The sequence below is a fragment of the Nannospalax galili genome, unplaced genomic scaffold (assembly GCF_000622305.1).
Source record: "Nannospalax galili isolate Female #2095 unplaced genomic scaffold, S.galili_v1.0 scaffold1939, whole genome shotgun sequence".
In the NCBI taxonomy this organism is placed as follows: Eukaryota; Metazoa; Chordata; class Mammalia; order Rodentia; family Spalacidae; genus Nannospalax; species Nannospalax galili.
The window spans coordinates 104553-126291 of record NW_008342008.1 but is presented as its reverse complement, the minus strand read 5'-3'; the positions used below and the strand labels follow the sequence as shown (position 1 = coordinate 126291).

The 21739-nt window shown below is 47.3% G+C and overlaps 2 protein-coding genes across 4 annotated transcripts in view; both read left to right on the top strand.

Moving 5' to 3' along the window:
• Dnttip1 (deoxynucleotidyltransferase terminal interacting protein 1) overlaps positions 1–13664 on the top strand; it is a 27995-nt gene extending 14331 nt beyond the window's left edge. The window contains exons 6-13 of one of the 3 annotated variants that reach the window (XM_008837767.2): positions 216–269; positions 522–580; positions 2892–2937; positions 6261–6319; positions 6421–6481; positions 9274–9345; positions 13130–13185; positions 13300–13664. In XM_008837767.2, the coding sequence (XP_008835989.1) occupies positions 216–269; positions 522–580; positions 2892–2937; positions 6261–6319; positions 6421–6481; positions 9274–9345; positions 13130–13185; positions 13300–13438 (546 nt within the window). In that variant the 3' untranslated portion in view covers positions 13439–13664. Of the gene's footprint in view, positions 1–215; positions 270–521; positions 581–2888; positions 2938–6260; positions 6320–6420; positions 6482–9273; positions 9346–13129; positions 13186–13299 lie in introns of all 3 variants that reach the window. The other 2 variants (XM_008837766.3, XM_008837768.3) reach the window with 2 other exon arrangements.
• Positions 13665–14746: 1082 nt separating this feature from the next.
• Positions 14747–18003, top strand: Ube2c (ubiquitin conjugating enzyme E2 C). The gene is made up of 6 exons (XM_008837765.2): positions 14747–14965; positions 15238–15265; positions 15995–16081; positions 17087–17291; positions 17395–17454; positions 17768–18003. The coding sequence occupies exons 1-6, from the start codon at positions 14865–14867 to the stop codon at positions 17824–17826; spliced, it is 540 nt and encodes a 179-aa protein (XP_008835987.1). The 5' UTR covers positions 14747–14864; the 3' UTR covers positions 17827–18003.
• Positions 18004–21739: the final 3736 nt, after the last annotated feature.

The following is a 21739-nucleotide window of genomic DNA, read 5'->3' as shown; positions in this document are numbered from 1 at the left end:
ACATATTGTAAAAAAAAAAAAAAATATATGTGGGACCCAAGGAAGTTTTACACACCATCCACTGGGAGGGCTAGGTCCAAAGAGCACCATGCAGGACTTTGGGGACCTGGGTCAGGTGGTGCTGGAGGGCTTCAGTCCAGGGGCTCTCATGCAGTTCCTTAAAACCTGGAGTTCCCAGGCACTAGCCTTCCACTGACTCCTTTCTGTTCCTTCAGCGTGGCCGACAAGCAGAAGAGGAATCCCACCGAGGAAGCCCCACTCCCAAAAAGGTAAATAACCCATGCCCTTGATGGCATTTCTGCTGGAAAAAGGCCTTTCTGTTCCAACAGAGAGCATTGGCTTCATGTACCTTTGGGCGTGGGTGGCAGGAGCCCTAGAAACAGTTACTCTCCCTAATCTCTCCCCAAATCATTTGTTCCCTCTGGAAAACCATCTCCACCAGGTGATCCCAGCCCTGCCAAATGGGTAGTGGGGGATGGTTCCCACAGGGTCAAGGCTCTGACAGCTGTTCTTTGTGGCAGAGGAAAGGTCGGCCTCCTGGACACCTCCTGTCAAATGACCGGGCAGCCACTGGCATGGTGTGAGTAGGGGCCACCGGTGTGGTAAGAGCCAAAGGGAACAGAGGGAGGGGAGTGACGCTGGAGGAGCTGAGGCCAAAATTCTAAGCCTGATGGTATCAGGTCTATCTAAGTTACTATAGAAGAGGATTATCTTGGTGTGGAGTAGTGCAGAGGGCAGTGAGAAGGAAGTTGCTTTATCCTGGTTTACCCCAGAACAGTACAGCCCAGCTTAAATAAACACCAGTTAATTCATGTGTTAAATGTATTGAATGTTTATAGTTGGTCTAAGTACCAGCTTATAGCTATCCTGTGAAGACATAGAAGATAAACAGACTCAGAATTACTTACCTGAGCAGGGCATGGTAGTAGTCACCTATAATCCAAGTACTTGGAAATGGAGGCAGGAAAATCAGGAGCTCATGGTCATCCCCAGCTATATAATAAGTTCAAGACTAGCCTGGGCTACATGAGACCCTATCACCAAAAAAAAGAAAGAAAAGAATGGCTTGCCTGAGATCATATAGTTCATTAAAGACAAAACTGTACTACATTACCTAGAGGATGGTCATTTTCTTTCTTTTTTAAAAAAATACGTGTACAAATATATTTGCCTGCATGTATGTAAGTGTACCCTAGTCATACAATGCCCTCGGAGGTCAGAAGAGGGCATCAGATCCCCTGGAACTGGGTTACAGATGGTTGTTACCAGCCATGTGGGTCCTAGGAACCGAATCTGGTTCCTCTGCAAGAGCAGCCAGTGCTCTTAACCTCTGAGCCATCTCTCCAGCCCAGATGGTCTTTTTAATCTATTCATAGAGCATTTTTAGACATACCACAAACTGAATGGAAGATGCAGGGGTATCTCATACATTCCCTGCCCCCACATGTGCAATCTCCCCTGAGAGTAGCACATTTGTTAAAATTGATGACTCTGCCTTGACGTAGTGCTTTCAGCCAGAGTTTGTGGTACACGGCAGGGTGCATTCTTGGTGTTGTGTGTAGATTTATTTAGACAAGGTCTAATGAACTATATCCACTGTTACAGTTTGAGTGGTTTTCCTTGTGTGTGTGTGTGTGTGTGTGTGTGTGTGTGTGTGTGTGTGTGTTAGCCTGTCGTTCCTCAGAAACCTTGGGTTTTTTGTGACATTGTTTTTGGGTTTTTTGTTTGTTTTTCAATAGGAAACTATGTTTTAAGTCCAGATCCTCACAAGTTTTATCAATGCCAGTAAAGTTGACCTACTTTAAAGATGTGGAAAATAACAGTCTGATATGATGTGGCATGTGGCATGCCTCTTCTTTTTTTTAAACAGAAATGATCTCTCTATGTAGCTAAAGCTAGCAGTCCCCCGCCTCGGCTTCTGAGTAATTTTTTGGTCCTTTTTGTCTTTTTGAGACAGGGTCTCCCTGTAGCCTGAGCTGTCCTGGAACTCACTATGTAGACCAGGCTGGCCTTGAACTCACAGATATCCTCTTGCTTCTGCCTCCCAAGTGCTGGGACTACAGGCGTGTGCCACCACACCTGGCCATTTGGTCTTTTTTAGCTACTTGTGAAAGTATAAGATGCATTCTGTTATTAAACCCCACCCTCTGCTCTCCTCCCACCTCTCCTCCCTTCATCTTCTATACAAGTGTTGTGTCGTGCCCGCCGCCCTCCCCTTCATTGCTTTTGCTGGTGGTGGCAGCAGTGGCGGTGGTGGTTTTGTTTTTTGGTTTGGGGTGTTTTGTGGGGGTGAGAATTTGAGACCCACTGACTTTTAGGAGAATCATCTGTGTGACCATGGATCTAGAACTATCTACTGGAGCTTGGTGAGCTCCTCAGAGGGTATGGCCTCAGAGTATTTTCACTTCACTAAAGTCCTCTGTTGTTCCACCTAGTCATCCTTTCTCCAGCCCCATCCTAGTTTAAAGAGTTTTGAAGCAGCAGAATTTTTTTCCAAATAAAACTTTACATGGAAGACAATTGTATAAAAGAGAAAAGGCCACATTGGCGTAGTTGAGGGGGTGCGATTCATTGATACCATGGGGTCAGGAAATGTAGTATTCACCATCATCCCTTAGACTCATCTCCTTCCTGAAGCTTTTCATTCTCATGTACTGCACCAAGATGGGCAGGGCGGCTGCTGCCCTTATCTCCTGCTGACACATGAGAAAGCTGCAACTCCATGGTTCCTGGGCCGCCCACTGCGGGCTACTGAATGTAACAGTATAAGCAGCGCTCCCACCAGCCAGCCCCTGCTAGCAAGCTTCCTTCCAGTCTCAGTGCCACCACCCCCACTTGGGGACTGTCACTTGGGAGAATTCAATTCACTTGTCTTCTTTCCTTCCAAGCAGATGGAAACCAAAATCCTGTGAGCCAATTCGCCGAGAAGGCCCCAAGGTACATTCTGAATGTGATAGTGAACAATACTCTGAAGCCCCCATGAGATAGAAGATGGGGTGACAGAGGATGTGTGCACAGGACTCGAGAGCCATCTTCCCCATCTCCCTCCTCAGCTCCTCTTCATTTATTCTTTGTAACAGTGGTTTTGTTTTGTTTTGTTTTGTTTGTTTGGGGGGGGGTCTTTTTGAGACAGGGTCTCCCTGTAGCCCCAGCTGTCCTGGAACTCACTATGTAGACCAGGCTGGCCTTGAACTGACAGAGATCCCCCTGCCTCTGCCTCTGAGTGCTGGGATTAAAGGTGTGCGCCACCACACCCGGTTTTTTTTTTGTCTTTTTGAGACAGGGTTTCCCTGTAGCCTCAGCTGTCCTGGAACTCACTATGTAGACCAGGCTGGCCTCGAACTCACAGAGATCCACCTGCCTCTGCCTCCCAAGTGCTGGGATTAAAGGCGTACACCACCACGCCTGGCTGGAACAGTGTTTTGAGATATTGATTCTGTAACTGTTGTGGAGTTGAGGAACTTCCTTTCCTGCCACCTCCCCTGTGGGCAGAAATGATCTTATTTTTTGGAGTTATCTTATGCTCCCAATACACTTGGGACTTGCCCAGACACATAGCTAGTCAGAAATATCCAAGTCTCAGACCCAAAGTCTGTTGACATTATTAGCTTCTCTTGCCTTCAGAACACTTTTGCAAGCCTAGTGAGGTACATAAAGGTCCTCTGTCCTCATTGGACTTTGTCCGGAAAAATTAAAATTGGCTCCCTTGTCTTCTAGTCTGCTTTACTTTCCTATAATCATCATTGTGTATTCTAAGACTTGGAGCTGGTGATCCTGCATTCTCCTGACTCTTCTGTTCTATCCAACCTCCCTTCTCTGACTTGAGAGGAATTTTTGCTCAATAGTGACCCATATGTTGAGTGTCCCCCAGAATTCTCTCTGGCTCACCTAAAGCTTCACTAGATGATTTCTTTTTTAATTACGTTTATTTATTGTGTGTGCACACGTAAGTGCACACCCTGGCCTATGGAGATAGAGGACAACTCATTAGAGTTGGGCTTAGCAGTAGATGCTGTTTTTTTTTTTTTTTCTTAGTTTTTTTTGTTTGTTGGTTGGTTTGGGGGGGGGGTTGTGAGGGGATGTGGGGGGTGTTGATCTTTCTGAGACAGGGTCTTCCTGTAGCCCCAGCTGGCCTGGAACTCACTGTGGAGACTAGGCTGGCCTTGAACTCACAGAGATTTGCCTGCCTCTGCCTCCTGAGTGCTGAGATTGAAGGTGTGTGCCACCGTGCCCAGCTAGCAGTAGATACTTTTACTGACACTGAACCATCCAGCCCTCTAGATCTTTTTTTTTCAGACAAGGTCTCCCTGTAGCCATAGCTGACCTGGAACTCACTATGTAGATCAGGCTGCCTCCGTCTCGCAGAGATTTCCTACTTCTGTCTCCTGAGTGCTGGGATTAATTTTTCTGTATGTGTGTGGTTGTGTATCTGTGAATATGTGTGTGCAGGTGCCTCCTGAGGTCAGGAGAGGGCATCAGATCCCTTGGAGCTGGAGTTACAAATGGTTGTGAACTACCTGGTGTAGGTGCTGGGATTTGAACTCTTGTCCTCTGCAGGAACAGCATGCACTCTTAACCTCTGATCCATCTCTTCAGGTGTGCCCCCCCACACACATCTTAATCATCTACTCTTAGGGTTTCAGGACCAGGTCTTACACCCCAGTCTCTGTTCTTCTCACACCTCTCTGCTTTAAAACATGTATGTCCTCCTATCTGCTAGTCCTGTCTGCCTAGAAGTTCTAGGAGCATATCCAACACAGCATGTCGAGGATGTGAGGGCGATCTGTCTACAGCATCTATCATCCATCCCATTGATCACTGGAGTTGATTAGGCTGATCTGGCAGGTTAGGCAGGTGGCCCTTTCCACCCACGCACTCTGTGTGCACCCTTCCTGAAGCAGCATTCTCAGGCCAAGAGGATGACTTTCCTTGGTTGAGGAGGGTTGTTCTTTGGTCAGAGATGTACTAGAAGTAGCTATATTCCCCTGATAGAGGAGAGTGAATACAAGCTCTCAGACAGTGGGTCCAAAATTGACATCAGAATCTTTTTATTAAAAGACGCTTTATGTTGTTTTTGAGATTGGGTCTCACCATAGCTCAGGCTGGTCTTGAACTCAGGATTTTCATCATCCTTAGCCTCACATATGCTAGACTTAGAGGTATGCACCACCCTGAGGGACTTCATTTTCTGTGATGGTGGTTATAGTGCAAGGGATTGAACCCAGGGCCTCGTGTTGAGCAAACAATTCTACTCTAAGCCTTGTTTCACCTTCTTTTATTGTCTCTGCCTGTTCTCTTCCCTCACTCCACATCCAGTCAAGTCCTAACCTTGTGAATGCACTGCAGTTCCTGTTCCCTCTTCCTCCACTACAGTCACAGCTCAGGTTCTTGTGTGCTTTCAGTTCTGCTTTACCACAGCAGCCTCTAAGCTGCTCTCCCTGCCTTTGAATTTACCCCCTCAAATCCACTATCTGCCAGGCGTGTTGGCGCACACCTCTAATCCCAGCACTAGGGAGGCAGAGGCAGGCAGATCTCTGTGAGATCAAGGCCAGCCTGGTCTGCATATGAACTTCCAGGCCAGCTGGGGCTACAAGGTGACAAAAAGACAAAAAAAAAAAAAAATCCACATTGCTGGATGAGTGAGCTGTCCTTAAAGTATAACTGGCTCTTATTTCCTATAGAAGCTTTCAGTGGTTCCCCATCATCTACAGATAAGAAGATGTAAACCCATAAATGCAGCCTCAGGCCTCCAGCTCTCTGTGCTTCTCTGTCCTTCCTCAGTTGCCTCTCCCTTCCCCTCTCCTTTAACAACACAGAAGCTGTTTGTAGTTTCTCTAGCGTTCCAAGCCAACTCACGCCCACCACTGTATATACTACCCTCTGTATAGGATGTCCTTCTTCCTCCCTCTAATTTGTACTCACCATTTCAAAAGCAACTTCAGGGATTATCTCTTTAAAAAAGAGAAAATTTCTGGCTATACCATCCATCCCCTTTGGCACCTCTCATACCCTGCACTCAGCCATGCCATGGTCCCATCACATTCTGGTCTGACTTCAATATATATGTCTGGGGCTCCTAGAGAACAGTCTGTACCTTACTCATCTTGTCCTCAATGTCTAGCACAGGGTCTGACATACTATAAGTGCTCCATCTCCTACACAAACATGAATAATGGATAAGGATGACCAAAAGGAAAGGACAGGGGTACAGTCCTGCCCTACACATTAAACCTCACTCTCTTGGTCTGTTTCTTGCATAGTGGGACCCAGCTCGGTTGAATGAGTCTACCACCTTTGTATTGGGATCTCGAGCCAACAAGTGAGTCTGAGAGCTTTACTGCTGACGGAGGGGCAGGTCAAGGGTCCACTACTGGGAGCACCACTTGCTGGACTATTTACCATTCATCTTTCATTTTTCAGGGCTCTAGGGATGGGAGGTACCAGAGGGAGAATCTACATCAAGCACCCACACCTCTTTAAGGTAGGTGAGTGCTGGGAGGGAAGTAGGCAGGCCATTGCATGAGGCATAGATAGCATTGGGAATTGCATGAAATACACACTGGCCTTGGAGTCAGAACATCTGAGTTCTAGTTCCCCTCGGCCATTTACGTATACCTTTTGTGACTTCCCAACTTGCCAAGCACAGTTTGAAGAGCTCTGCTGACCCAATCCCATGGAACTGTCCTTAAGACAGGTAGCTTAACCAGGTGCAGTGGTACATGTCTGCAGTCCCAGCTACTCTGCTACTTGAGAAGCTAAGGCAGGAAAATCACTTGTGCTAGAAACACAGGCATGCTGTGATATCTCTCTGCTTTTAAACTTGCATAGAAATACAGAGCATCCTGGCATGGTGATTATACACTGTAATCCCAGCACATGGGAGATTGAGGCAAGAGGGTCAGGAATTTAAGGTCATTACTCAGGTACAAAAAGTAATTCATTTATTGGACATATATTTATTGAGCATGTATCACATGCTGACAACTCCCACAAAGAGCTAGAGAAGAAAGCAATGACTAAAACACAGCCAAGATCGTGGTACCCACCTGTAATCCTAGCATTTAGGAGGCAGAGGTAGGACTGCAACAAGGTCAAAGCCAGCCTAGTCTATATAGTGAATTCCGGGTGAACTAGGGCTACTTAGTGAGATCCTGTCTCAAAAATAAGTAAGACCAGACTGGACTTGAACTCACAGAGATCTGCTTGTCTCTTGTCTCCCAAGTGCTGGCAGTAAAAGTATGCATCACTACACCTGGCCTTAAGAAAAAACAAATTTAGCATTATTTTTGTGTATATCTTTAATCCTAGCACATTTTAAATAATCTGCTGGTTTTATGAAACCTGTTTTTGTTTGTTTTGTTTTTTGAGACAGGGTCTCACACTATGTAGCCCTGGCTGGCCTGGAACTCGCTATGTGGACCAGGTGGCCTCAGTCTCACAGAGGTCCCCCTGCCTCTACCCCTCAAGTAGAAGGATTTAAGGCCTGCACTACTACACCTGGTTGAAACCTCCCCTTTTGGAGCACTGTGTATCACCTACCATATTTAGCACTTTTATATACTATAATTTGCTCTTAACAAGAACCCTATAAAGTAAATGTTAGTGCTCTCTTTTGAGACATGGTCTCATGTAGCTTAGGCTGGTCTTAAACTTACTGTGAAGTTGAGAATGACCCTGAACTCCTGATCCTCCTGCCTCTGTCTCTCAAATGTTAGGTTTACAGGCATGTACCACCATACCTGGCAGTACTCTCCCCTTTACAAATGAGGAAACTTGAGTCTCAAGGAAATTACTACCGAGGCTTATACCAACTAAAAAGTGGTAGCAGTTGCCTTTCCAACTTGGGCCCAGCGGAATGGCTCCCGCAAAGAAGAGTGGCAAGAAGAAGGGCCGTTCTGCCATCAACGAGATGGTCAACCCGGGAATACACCACCAGCATTCAAAAGCGCATCCATAGAGTGGGCTTCAAGAAACATGCCCCTTGGGCACTCAAAGAAATTTAGAGATTCGCCATGAAGGAGATGGGCACTCCAGAAGTGCGCATTAATACTAGGCTCAACAGAGCTGTCTGGGTGTAGGAATAAGGAACACATATTGTATGCATGTTCATTTGTCCAGAAAACCTAACGAAGATGAGGATTTGCCAAACAAGCTGTATACTTTGGTAACCTATATCCCTGTTACCATATTCAAAAATCTACAGACAGGGTCTACATAGCGAGTTCCAGGCCAGCTAAGGCTACAGGGAGACCTGTCTCAAAAAGACAAAAAAAAAAAAAAAAAAATCTACAGTCAGTGTACTAACTGCTGAGAGTCAAAGTTATAAAACTGCAAAAAAAAAAAAAAAAAAAAAAGTGGTAGAAGTTAAGAGTTTAAAACTTATTTGTCATTGGGTGTGATGTCATACGCCCAGCACTTGGGAGGCTGAGGCAGGCTGATATCTGAGTTCAAGGCCAGCCAGGGTTACATAATGAGATCCTGTCTCAAAGGAAAAAAAAAAACGTGTTGAATTCTAGAACCGGGTTGTTTACATTATGCTCTTTTGCCTCCCCTAGTTTATAAAGTATCTTGGTTTTTGTTTTAGAAAATGTGGTCATGCCAGGCACTAGCACATGCTTATAGTCCCAGCACTCTGAGGCAGACACAAGAGGATCTAGAGTTTGACCCTAGCCTGAGCTACATAGTGGTACCCTGTGGTGGAGAGATGCCAAAATACAAAGACAGCCTGCCTCTTAGCTTTGGTTAAAACCAAGAGTGAGCCCAATCTGTTCTCAGAACTTGTTCCTTCTGAGCTCTCTGGGAACTGCTCTCCTGAACAAAGGACTTGCTCTGTGTTTATTGAAACAGTATGAGAGGAGAAAGGAAAAGAGGAAATTCATCTCATCAGGGAAAGATTTTTTCCCTTTCTGACCCACAATACCCTCTCTGAAACAAAGAATAATTATATGGGTGTGGGCCCCATAATAATCAGATGTTTTAAGCCACTTCTGATCATTTTTTGATAGAGTCTCTAAAATAATTATCACCAGTCACACCAGTTTCCAGGGATGCTGTTTTGAAAAAGGAATGATTGAGGGAGAATAGATGAGTAACTATCGCTACTAAATTGCAATCCCTGGGTTCCTCAGCTTGTCTCTGTTGTACTATACAGATTAGTGAGCTTGGGCATCCATCTACCTAGGACAAGATCCAGTTGGTAAGAACTGATGGAGGGTCGAGGAAAAAACCCTTCCACTAGGCTAATGTCTCTGCCTGTAACTTTCCCCCTCACAGTATGCAGCTGACCCCCAGGACAAGCACTGGCTGGCTGAGCAGCATCATATGCGGGCAACAGGGGGAAAGATGGTAAGCACCGTTTTCATGCACCACTGCCAAAGACCCACCCACCCAACCACAGGACCAGGATTCTAGCTCTTGACAGCAGCTTATCTCCAAATCTGGGTGACACCTAAGCCAGAAACATGTGGGATGGGAGACTTGTGAGGGCTGTTCTTCATGAAGAGCCAGCTGAAATTTGTGGATTCTCTTCCCTGTCCCTCTTACCTCCTCCAAGACTACATGATTAAATCTTGTTAGGTGTGCATGGGAAAGGCAGTTGAAGACTTTTAATGGTCCTTTTCCCCATATACCCATGGACAGATTTTATTCATCGATCACAGCACTCTTCCCAGACCCAGCTATGGAATCTCTTCTCACAGTAGGAACACAAACAATGAAATATATTCATGTCTGGGAGCACCTTGCAGATTCACCTCCATGTCAAAAGGGCCCAGCTCATATCAAGCAACAACCTTGGAAAGTCATTGTATAGCCTAAGAGTACTCTGGAGGGCTTTCCCCACATGCAATTTCCTCCACCTGAGGACTGTACCATGCTAGGACTGTTCCTGATTGGCTCTAATGGCCTTGAAAACCTGCCTATCTCCTTTCTGACAGTGGAAGCTGTCTGTATAGTGATTCCTGTCCACACTTTGATGGAATATTTCAGGTTGCTTACCAGTGATAACAAAATACAACGTAACACAAATAAGAAATGGATGAAGCTGGGCTTGGTGGAGCACGCCTTTAATCCCAAGCAGAGGCAAGGGATCTCTGAGTTCAAGGCCAGCCTGGTCTATATAGCTCATTCCAGACCAGCTGGGGCTACAGGGAGACCCTGTCTCAAAACAAACCGGAAAAAAAAAAAAAAAAAGAAAAAGAAATGGATGAGCCTCAAAGGGAGCAGCAATGTAGCTTTTGTTTTATTTTAAATATTTTTATTCTTTGGGAACTCATAAAATATATTTTGATCGTACTCTTTCCCCCCAGCTCCTGCCAGATCCGCCCACCTCCCTACCTACCCAACTTCGTGTTCATCTTTCCCCCATTGACTCCAATGCACCTTGCCCAAATATTCTTGGGTGTGGAATCTGCTCTGGATTATTGTTGACCTAGGAAGGGTCACACTCTTAAAAATGATTCTTGCCATCCCAGCAGCTACCAAATGCCAATAGCTCCTTAGCTAAGGGGAGAACTTCATGCCCACCTCCCTACTTTCATATTAGGGTCGCACTATGTCATCCAGGCTGGCCTCCAAACAACAACTGATTTTAAAAACTTGAGGTTCAAGTGGGCATGGTGGTACATGCCTTTAATCCCAGAATTCAGGGAGCAGGGGCAAATGAAACTCTGTGAGTTTAAGGCCAACGTAGCAAGTTCCAGGCCAATCAGAGCTACATAGTGAGACCCTACCTCAAAAAAAAAAAAAAAAAAAAACAGCCAGGTGTGCGCCCAGCCAGGCATGGTGGCACACGCCTTTAATCCCAGCACTTGGGAGGCAGAGGCAGGCAGATCTTTGTGAGTTCAAGGCCACCCTGGTCTACATAGCGAGTTCCAGGACAGCTGGGGCTACAGGGAGACCCTGTCTCAAAAAGAAAAAAAAAGTTAAGATTGAGCCGGCGTGGTGGCACACAGCTTTTATCCCAGCACTCAGGAGGCAGAGGCAGGTGGATCTCTGTGATCTCTGTGAGCTCCAGGACAGCTGAGGCTACAGGGACACCGTGTCTCAAAAAGACCAAAAAAAAAAAGTTCTTGCAATTGGCCAAACTTGTAATCCAGATACTCAGGAGAATATTTTGAGTTTAAGGCCAGCTTGAGCAACTTAGTGAGATGTTGTCTCAAAATCTTAAACTAGATTTAAAAAGATAAAAGGGGGGAGGTGCTGGAGAGATGGCTTAGCAGTTAAGAGCATGGGTTGTTTGTGCAAAAGACCCAGGTTCAAATCCCAGCACCCACATGGAAGCTAACAGCTGTCTATAACTCCAGTTACAGGGGACCCAGAGCCCTCTTCTGACCTCCATGGGCACTGCAAACACAGTTGCACTTCCATACATGCAGAAAATGCATGCATACTCATAAAATAAAAATAATAAGTAAAATATTATAATAAAAAAGGGGGGGAAAGTAGGCATGGAGGAACATACCTCTCATCCCCAGCACTTGAGAGGGGGAGGCAAAAAGATAAGGATTTTTTTTTTTTTTTGGTCTTTCTGAGACAGGGTTTCCCTGTAGCCCCTGCTGGACTGGAACTCACTATGTAGACCAGTCTGGCCTTGAGCTCACAGAGATCTGCCTGCCTCTGCCTCCCAAGTGCTGGGACTGAAGACATGTGCCACCATGCCTGGCAAAGATCAGGAATTTAAGGTCAACCTCCATTATGTGACTAGTTCTAAGCCAGCTTGGCTACAGGAGTCCCTGCCTCAAAAAAAAAGCAATGACAAAAACAGTTGGATGGCTGAGGATATGACGCAGTGGTAGACTGCCTAGCATGTGTGAGACTCTAGGTTCAATCCCCAGTACTAAATTTTAAAACTTTAAAAAATTATGGGGTGTGTGTGCATACGTGTCAGAGGATGACTTTTGAGAATCATTTCCCCTCTTCCACCTTGTGGGTCCTGATCAAACCTCAGGTCACCAGGCTTGATGTCAAGCATCTTTACCAGTAGAGCCATCCCGCCAGCCCTCCATACTGATTTTAGAATGAAGGTGGAGCATGGTAGCATAGGCCTATAATCCCAACAATCAGGAGGCTGAGGCAGGAGGATCTTATGTTAGAGGTCGGTCCGAGCTACATATCAAGACCATTTCTCCAAAGAAGTTGTTTTCTTTTCATTGCTGACCTGGAAGATAGCTAGGTGTCTGAAGACTCAACTCTGGGCCCCCTTCTTGAGCACAGCTGTTCTGCCACATAGTTCACAGTGCCCAAGAAGAAGGCCAAGTACTCAAGGGACCCTAAGACTAGAAGGAAAATGTCCCATAAACACTGCAGTGTCTGTCAGGAACAAACACCCCTATGTGAAGCCAGGCATGGTGGCTTATGCCTATAATCCTAGCCTGGGAGGCAAGAGGAGGAATCTGGGCTATGTAGTGAGTTATAAGCCAATCTGGCCTAAGAGATGGACCCTGTCTCAGAAAAAGAAACAAAATGAAAAGAGGTACCCTGTGTAATAAACTCACAAGGGGCTCTGGCAGCGACAGACCACAGCACTGTATCAAAGCAGCTCGAGAGCCCCTCCTCCCCCCAGAACAATTCAGTGCAGCAGATAGCCATGCTGTTTAGCTAGCTAGCCAGCCTTCTGCCCCAAGTTCCCAAACCCAGTTATCTGAATCCCCAGAGGTAAGATGCTTCCTCCTCTTGATTTCCTGTCTTCCTGTATGATAGCTCTATTACCATTTTGTTATAAGCCACTTTAAGTCCATTTTTAAAAGTGGAAAGGCCATAAATACATTAATCACCAGTAGCCAGGCTCCATGGCACATGCCTGTAATACATCTACATGGGATGCTGAGGAGGAGGGTCCTTTGTGAGCCCAGGAGTTCAAAGACAGCCTAGGCAGCATAGTAGACTTTGTCGTTAAAAAAAAAAAAAAAAATATTTTTTAGTCAGCAGTCTACTCTCACCCATATAGTCATATAGTCTGGGTAGAAGATACCCAAGGAACCATTCCGCCGCCTCCCTACTTTCTCTTCTATGAAATTGTTAAGAAATTGTAAAGTCCACCTGCCTGGTAGTAGGCCTTACATCTTTAATAGAGCGTTCCTGAGGAGTGAGATGAGTCAAAGGCATTGACCACTCTCCTCCTCTTCCCCAGGCCTACCTTCTCATCGAGGAGGACATCCGAGACCTGGCTGCCAGCGATGACTACAGGTGAAACTGCTAGGCCTCCCTCCCCTCCCCTCCAGCTGCCCAAAGTAGCCACTGGGATAGGGTTGGGCCTATACCCTCCCTTGCTTTAACTTCTCTCTTCAATGTCTCTTCTAGAGGGTGCCTGGACCTGAAGTTGGAGGAGCTGAAATCCTTTGTCCTCCCCTCCTGGATGGTAGAGAAGATGAAAAAGTACATGGAGACGCTGCGGACAGAGAATGAGCATCGCACTGCTGAAGCACCTCCACAGACCTGAGCAGATCTCCTGGCGACACTCAGCAGCCTGCCTCCAAGACCCTCTTCCCCACCTGGCTGAGGCCACCATGGGGACTGTGCCTAGATGGATCTTAGCAGGTTTAAGCTGTGCATGAGCTAGTTTGTGGTGACTCGCTGCAGAACACCCGACTGGCATGTGGTTCTCTATTTGTAAAGTTATTGGGATAAGAAGCAATTAAACAGTTTGTAATAAACACAGATGGTGAGCCTGCTGTGATGTCTGCCTTGTGGGAGCTCCCGTTACAGGGCTGGAAATGAAGGCGGCAGGCATACAGGGAAAGGACCATCCACCCTCCCCATCTGAGGCTGAGGCTTTGGGAAACCAAACTAGGAACACCACGTTCTTTGCCAGTCTCTCCTGTCTCTTGTTTACTTCTGTTTAGGATGTGCAGTGTGGTGGCCCGCCCTGGCAGGGGCTGACGATAAATCACAGAAAATATGCAGCTGGCTTTTATTATCCCAATCTTACAGGTTAAAACACCAACTGGCCTAAGGGTGCACAGCAAACCCAACTGGAGGAATGTTATGCGCGCCCCCTTTTTCCCCCCCCCCCCCCCCCGGGCCTGGTTTTTCTTTTTATAGGACAGTCTCACTTAGCACAGTCTGGCCTAGATGTGACCTTTAACTCCTGAGCCTCCAGCCACCACCCTTCCCCCCGCGGCGGACTACAAGCTGGGACTACAAGCTTGCACCTCCTAGCACAGCTCAAACGTGAGCTGACCCGCAGCCTTGGGTTTCCCCACCTTCCTAGGCTTTTCAGATACTAGGGACCCCAACAGAGGTAACCCAGCTATTTTAATGGGGGGGAGGAGCAGGAGCTTCCGGTCTCGGGGAAGGGTAGCTTGAAGATCTCAGACACTCCCTTTCCCGGAAGAAGTCATCCCTGCTGGGCGTGCACCTAAGGGGACCAAGGGATTTGCCCTTCGCCGCGAGGGAGGAGTGGTGCACGCGCGGAATCTCCACCTTGGGAAGTGAGGGCAAGAGGATCAAGAACTATGGGTCATCCTCAGCTACACGGCGACTTCCAGACTGGCTACAAGAGACCCTGTAACAAAAGGAAAAGGGTTTATCAAAGGTTTTATTAAAGGGCGGTTCCGTGGCCCTTTAATGGCCGGCGTTTTCCAAAGGCCACCAATCCACTGTAGGGTCGCTGGCTAGTGGCAGCCTCTGCAGCCAATCCGCCGTCAGGAGGGGCCCGCAGGCCAATAGAGTGCGCCGCCGGGGCGCCTCGCCAGTGCGCAGAGGCAGAGCGCTCCGGCGCGTCCTATTGGCTGGATCAAACCCAAACGGGCCGCTGATTGGCCGGCGATGAGCGAGGATTCCGATTCAAACGCGGGCGGGAGGGCCCGCAGCTCCGCAGTTCAGCGCTGTGCGTCTCCGCTCTGCCTTCCCCCGCCGCCAGCCCCATGGCCTCCCAGAACCGCGACCCAGCCGCAGCCAGCGTCGCCGCCGTGCGCAAAGGAGCCGAGCCCAGCGGGGGCGCCGCTCGGGGCCCTGTGGGCAAGAGGTGAGTGGTGCAGAGCCACACTCGGGGACCTCACCCCGGAACCGGCGAGGTTTGGGAGACACGAGGACACCCCGGAAACTCGGCCTGCTCTTGGAGATGTGCTAAAAGGGCAGATGGACCGGTAGGGACTCAGCGCTGGGGCTAAGAACATGCTGCAGTCTTCCGGCCAAAAAGGGTAGTCTCCATGACATCGCCTAGGATAGCCGGGTGGGCGGTGATGCGGCACCTGGAGAGCATCCGTGCCCCCAAATGACCCCCTATTCTCTTTGCAGGCTACAACAGGAACTGATGACCCTCATGGTGAGTAACCGAATGCTCTCAGGTCAGTTGGGCCACCCTCCCATCCCCCACCCAATTATCAGTAGCCTCCTTCCCTACATCAGGGGCCTAGCTAAACCGGTGGGTATAATTTGCTCCCTCCTTCGTACTTCCCATCCACACTTGCTCACAGCAGCCTCTTACCTAGTTCCAGCCCCAGGGCGAAGGTGTCTCTGGTGCAGTTCTGGAAGTCAGTCATAGGAGGTCTTCCTGGGCTCATCCCTGCTTCTGGCCCTAGCTCTAACCTCACCCAACTCCCTGCCCTTCTTGGTATTTCTAGTCCCATCTTGCCTTAGGATACTCTCTTTCTGGTACTCCATACTACAGTACCCATAAATAACAATCCACATCTTTCAATGCCATATTAAATATTTGGAGGCAAGAACTGCCTTTTGCTTCCCTGTTCAACCTTTCCCATTTAACCTGGTGGTCAGCCTGTCATTTATGTGCTTTATTTAGGATCAGCATGATGAGATCCAGGCAAGGGGCTCACCCACTATCCCCTTTGCTGTGCCCAGAAGTGTACTCTGAGCTGGGTGTGGGGGTGACAGGCCTTTAATCCCAGCACTTTGATCTCTGTGAAATCTGATGCTAGCCTGGTCTACATAGCAAGTTCCAAGCCAGCGGAGGATATAGGGAAACCGTCTCAGAAAAAAACAAAAAAAAAAAAGGTGTACTCTGGAATCTAGTAATATGGTGTTTTCTCCCCAGATGTCTGGTGATAAAGGAATTTCTGCTTTCCCTGAATCAGACAACCTTTTCAAATGGGTAGGGACCATCCATGGAGCAGCTGGCACAGTAAGTGTAGGGTACAGGTTGGTGACAGTTTTCTGAGTGTTTCGGGAGAGAGATGAGTCCCAGTTCTGGGTCTGTTTGCTGCACAAACAGTTCCTTGTGCCTGTGCTCTGAACCCTGTGGCCACATTCTGTACAATTTAAAAAGTGGGGAGAGGGTGAGCAGGACGTCAATGGGGCCAGACCACAGTGAGGCAGAGTAGAGACCTTGGCCAATGGGAGAGCACAAGTCTCAAAAAGGCAGCTTTCTGGGGCTGAGGAGATAGCTCAGCTGTTAAAAGCTCTTGCTGCTCTTTCAGGACCCACATGGTGGCTCACAACCACCAAGTAGAGGGAATCTCACATTTTGGACCCCAGGAGCACCAGGCATGAACATGGTACACTTAACATACATGCAAGCAAAAGTTTTGCTTTTGCAGGGCGGGGGTGTTCTTTTTGAGACAGGATCTCTGTGAGCTGGAGCTACACAGAGATCCACCTGCCTCTGCCTCCCAAGTTCTGGGATTAAAGGCAAGCACCACACCACACCCAGCTAGGTTTTGCTTTTTTTTTTTTTTTAAAAAAAAAAAAAAAAAGGCTTACCATGCTGCAGATCAGATACGGTTTTAAGTTAGAAATCAGATCCATGCTGGGCATGGTAGCACATGCCTTTAATCCCAGCAGGCAGATCTCTGATTTTGAGACCAGCCTGGTCTGTATAGTGAGTTCTTTCTATTTAGCAACTAAGATACTAATTTTTGGACTATGTGATAGCCCTAAGAATACCAGTTGGAAGTCTTTCTATCAGAGAGTCATTGGTGTCCCCACCATATAAGAGTGCACCAGGGCTGGGCATGGTGGCACATGACTTTAATCCCAGGGACCAACTTAACATAATGTCAGCTGCCCAGTCTTAGGCAAATTCCTGCCAGCAAGGCTCTTCTATGGGGCTTGGGTGGGATCTTGGGCTGACACAGGGGACATGGTGAACAGGAGACTTACCCTGTGCTTCTTTTTCCCCAAATGCCAGGTTTATGAAGATCTGAGGTATAAACTCTCCCTAGAGTTCCCCAGTGGCTACCCTTACAACGCACCCACAGTGAAGTTTCTCACACCCTGCTATCATCCCAACGTGGACACACAGGGCAACATCTGCCTGGACATCCTCAAGGATAAATGGTCTGCCTTGTATGACGTCAGGACCATCTTGCTCTCTATCCAGAGCCTGTTAGGAGGTAACTTCTGAGACTGCCCGCTCCTGCACACCATGGGAACTTGCCAGGGCTCCCCTGAGCCAGCCTCTTCTACCTCCTTGACTCTTCTAATCTCCATCCACAGAACCCAACATTGATAGCCCTTTGAACACACATGCGGCTGAGCTCTGGAAAAACCCCACAGGTGGGTCCTTTAGCTTAGGGTGACCCCTTCAATAGGACCTTGGGAACTAGGGTGGGCCAGTAGGATGGAGGTTAGCCCATTCCTGTAACTGCCTTTCATGCTCACATAGGTTGAGGGGGTCTTGGGTAGAATATGTCACCTGTACCTTCCCCAGTCTCATTGGAAACAAGTCTATCAAGGATCCTACTGGATAGCAGCACAAGAGTATCTGCTGTAGAGGGAAACCAGCCCCTGCCAGCTTCCCTTCATGCCCTGGTCATCTTCCTTAACTCAGTACACATCACTTACCCGAGACCTGCCTGTTCTCTTCCAGCTTTTAAGAAGCACCTTCAGGAAACCTACTCAAAGCAGGTCTCCAGTCAGGACCCCTGACCGAAGCTGTGCAGCCTCTTCTGTGATGTCTTTCATTTTTGTCCTTAATGGTCTGTCCTTTCCTTGATCCGTACCTTGAACTGTGGTGTTATTTTTGTTTTATTTCTGTTTTTTAAATTAAGTCTGTTTGAGCCCTTACAATGTATATTAAATAAATACATGTTGATTGTTTTTGTATAAGTTGTTGATATAAGTTACCCTCAGCTAGAGGCACTCAGGATAGGGGAGGCCTGGCTTAATATCCCAGCTCTGGCCTGTTCTCTGCAGGGGTGGAAGCAGCTGATAGAATGTGGGGTGGGGCTGAGTGGTAAGTTACTGAGATGTTTCCTTGTGGTCTTATTTTTTTATCACTCTGCATGTGTTTCTTCAACTATAAAATGGACATCACAATAATCCTGTTTGGCTGGAAGAGGTAGCTCAGTGGTAGAGTTGGCATGTGTGAGGTCCCGAGTTCACCAAAACTCATGTCCATTCCCGTTGAGTTACAGCATGAATGTGTAGTGGCAAAGCTGTGCCAGTCAGGATGCAACTGAGGCTAAACCAGACCTTGGGCTGAAGAGAGTGTGGGAGAGAGGGGAAAGTCAGCAGCCTACTTGAAGGATGGAGGGGAAAAAAAATCAAGTTGCCCTACAGCAGGTCCAGAGTGCTGGAGACAACCAGGGAACACCCCTCTGTCAGAACCCTCAAGGCTGAGCTCTGGATCCATCTTTGACCCTAGGTCTCCCACAGATGGCTCCACTTTCCAATAGGGTGCATCACCTCCTGCTCCATCTCTACCAGCAATGACTCCAGCCTTTAGGCCCCTGGGAGGAAATGGCTGTGTAGAATTTTTATGCATTTCATAGAATAGATCTTAATCAGTTTTTGGTTGTTAGCAGCTGCACATCCCTCCAGCCCAATAGATCTTAATCAAATTTAGACCCCCTCCCCTATCTGTGCTCATCCACAGCCCCCTGTCTCCCCCTGGATTTCATGCATTCTGTCAAATGTTAAGCCCTATCCACCCAAGCATTCATACCCAGATCACCCTCCATGTAAGTTCATCCACTGCAGTCTAGTCAGCCAGTCTTTTTTTTTTTTTTTTTTTTTTTTTTTTTTTTTTTGAGACGGTCTCCCTATAGCCCCAAGTGGCCTAGAACTCACTATGTAGACCAGGCTGGCCTTGGACTCAGAAATCTGCCTCCCAGTACTGGGACTGACGGAGTACGCCACTACTCTGCGCCAAGAGTTAGTCTCTTACAGATCTATTTTCCTTTACTCAGCAGTAATCAGTTATCAGTGGTTGCTAAGGTTGGAGCCTGCTGCCCATTTCCCTCGTTCTATGCTGGGTTTTTGTCTGACTGAGACAGCATGGGTCTTGTGCATGCTGTCACCATTTGTGCAAGTTCCCAGCAGCCCAAAAGCCTGTTTTCTTATGTTTGTGCACCAACCTTGGCTCTTACAATTTTTTCCTAGGTGTGTGAGGCTTAATAAAGGAGTCTTATCCAGGCACAGGCACTGTGCAGTCTCTTGTCCTCTGAAACCTAGCCAGTTGTGGCCTTCTGTCTGTGTGCTTCACACTTTGTGCTTATTTCCTCTTGGGCATAGAGCCACCTTGATTTTTTTTTTTTTTTTTTTTTTTTTTTTTTTTTTGGTCTTTTTGAGTCAGGCTCTTCCTGCAGCCCCAGCTGGCCTGGAACTCACAGAGATCACCTGCCTCTGCCTCCCAAGTGTTGGGATTAAAGGGGTGCATCTCCACACCCGACTAGAAAGTAAATTTTTTTTAATATTTTTTATTTTATTTTATGTGCATGTGTGTATTGCCTGCATGTAGGTAAGTGCACCCGTGTCGGGCAATGCCCACGGAGGTCAGAAGAGGCTACCGGATCCCTTGGGACTGGAGTTACAGACAGTTGTTAGCTGCCATGTGGGTGCCAGGATTCAAACCCGGGTCTTCTGCAAGAACAACCAGTGTTCTTAACCACTGAGCCATCTCTCCAGCCCCTGAGAGTAAAATTCTTTTACTAATTGGGTTGCTAAAAGAGGAAGAAGTCGGGTGTGGTGGCACACCTGTAATCCCAGCACTCAGGAGGCTGAGGCAGGAGGATTGAGGGTTTGAGGACAGCCTGGGCTACTCAGCAAGAAAAAAAACATGACTAGGCAGCTGATAGAGAGAATGTCAATAGAAACAAAGTCATGCAGAGCATCTTAAGTAAGACATCAACAGAGACTCTGGTTTCCAATTCATGCTGTGGCAGCCTCAGTTCTGTGAACCAACTAGTTCCCTTTTTGATACAGTCCATTTGATACAGTTTCTGACACTTGGAACAAAAACTCTAGTACAAAAAATACTAAAGGGTATGATTGCTGATCCTATTCATATACTTTGGCAGGATGGAGAAAAGGGGATGAATACGGGCTGCTGATGTCCCTCTCCCCAAGGGCTTAGCAGCAGGCCATATGGAAAAGCTTGGAGGATGGGAGAATAGCTCAGTGGCAAAATGCCTACCTACCATGCTCAAGAATATAGGCTCAATCCCCAGTACTAGAGGGGAAGGAAGAGGAGGGAAAGGGGAAGGAGGTGGTGGCAGTGGCAGGAGCAGCTGTTTGGGCTTTATCTTGAGGAAACTAAAGAAGTCTTGAACAGGATGACATGGTGAAGACTTGTGTTTAGAAAGATCCTGCTGCCTGAGGTCTAGACCGTAAATGTGAATGGCAGGGGAGAGGTTGTTATCAGGAGCCAGGCAAGCAATGGTAGTGACGCTGAGTGGGCATGGGGAAGAAGGTGAAGAATGAGTGTTAGGATCCCCAGCTCAGACTTCATCCCAAGGGTACCATCCCTGAGATAGGAACAGAAAAAGACAAGAAGATGAGCTGGGAGTGGTAGCACACGCCTTTAATCCCAGCACTTAGGAGGCAGAAGCAGGTGGATCTCTGAGTTTGAGGCCAGCTGAGTCTACATAGGGAGTTCTAGGCCATGTGGGGCTACAGGGAAACCCTGTCTCAAAAATGACCAAAAAATAAAAGGACAAGAAGGTGGATCAAAGTGGGATTTGTCAGTTTAGGGAAGGGCCAATTTGAAATGCTCCAGTGATCGGGATGTAGCTCAGTAGGTAAAGTACCAAAGGCCCAGGTTTGATTCCTTAGCATCTCCTAAACCAGAGTGGTGGCATATGGTCCAACTATTCCAGAGATAGGAAGGAGCAGGAGGATCACAAGTTCAAGGTTACCCCCAGCCTCAGCCAGCTCCTGATCCACCCTTTTTCAAAACTACACAACAGAAAAGTTAGATCATTGAAGTGTTCCAGATCCTGTCAACAGGTAGATGGTATCACAATCAAAACCCTTACTGTGGTCCCCACCTGTGCCTCTCTGTACTGCCTCACTAGATTTGGTTTCCTCGACTGTAAAATGGGTATAATAGCAGCTTCTGCCTCTAAGGGTTTTGTTGGATGAATGAGACAATGTCTGTCAGGCAATAGCACAGAACACAGTAAGCACTCAATAGATACTGGTGACAAATAATAGCACTTATTAAATGTTTGCTGTGTGTCAGGCACTGTCCTGAGCACATCATACATGAACTCATTCTTGAACTCCCACCCAATAAGTATTATCTCCATTTTACATATGAGGAAGTTGAGGCACGGCAAGGTTGAATTTGTCTCAGGCAATGAGGATTCAAACCCAGGTAGCCTTACTGTGAAATTAAACTACTACACATAATTAGCTATGGCTTGACACCTGCTGTATTGTAATTGCGTTGTGTACAAAGCTAGAGCTATTTCAACCAGTTGGGGTTAGTATCAAGCCTGGTCTTGGTTGAACAATCTGCCAGGTTCATAAAACGGAAAGGCATTTCAGCTCACAAAGCTCTGAGGACTTGAAAATGCACTCAGTTAATATGGGCTGCGGGTTGGGGGTAAAGAAGGTA

Coding starts and splice junctions, on each gene's coding strand:
- Ube2c (XM_008837765.2), top strand. CDS start 14,865: ATGGCCTCCCAGAACCGCGACCCAGCCGCAGCCAGCGTCGCCGCCGTG. Junction 15,266..15,994: donor AGGAACTGATGACCCTCATG/GTGAGTAACCGA, acceptor TTTTCTCCCCAG/ATGTCTGGTGATAAAGGAAT. Junction 17,292..17,394: donor TATCCAGAGCCTGTTAGGAG/GTAACTTCTGAG, acceptor CTCCATCCACAG/AACCCAACATTGATAGCCCT.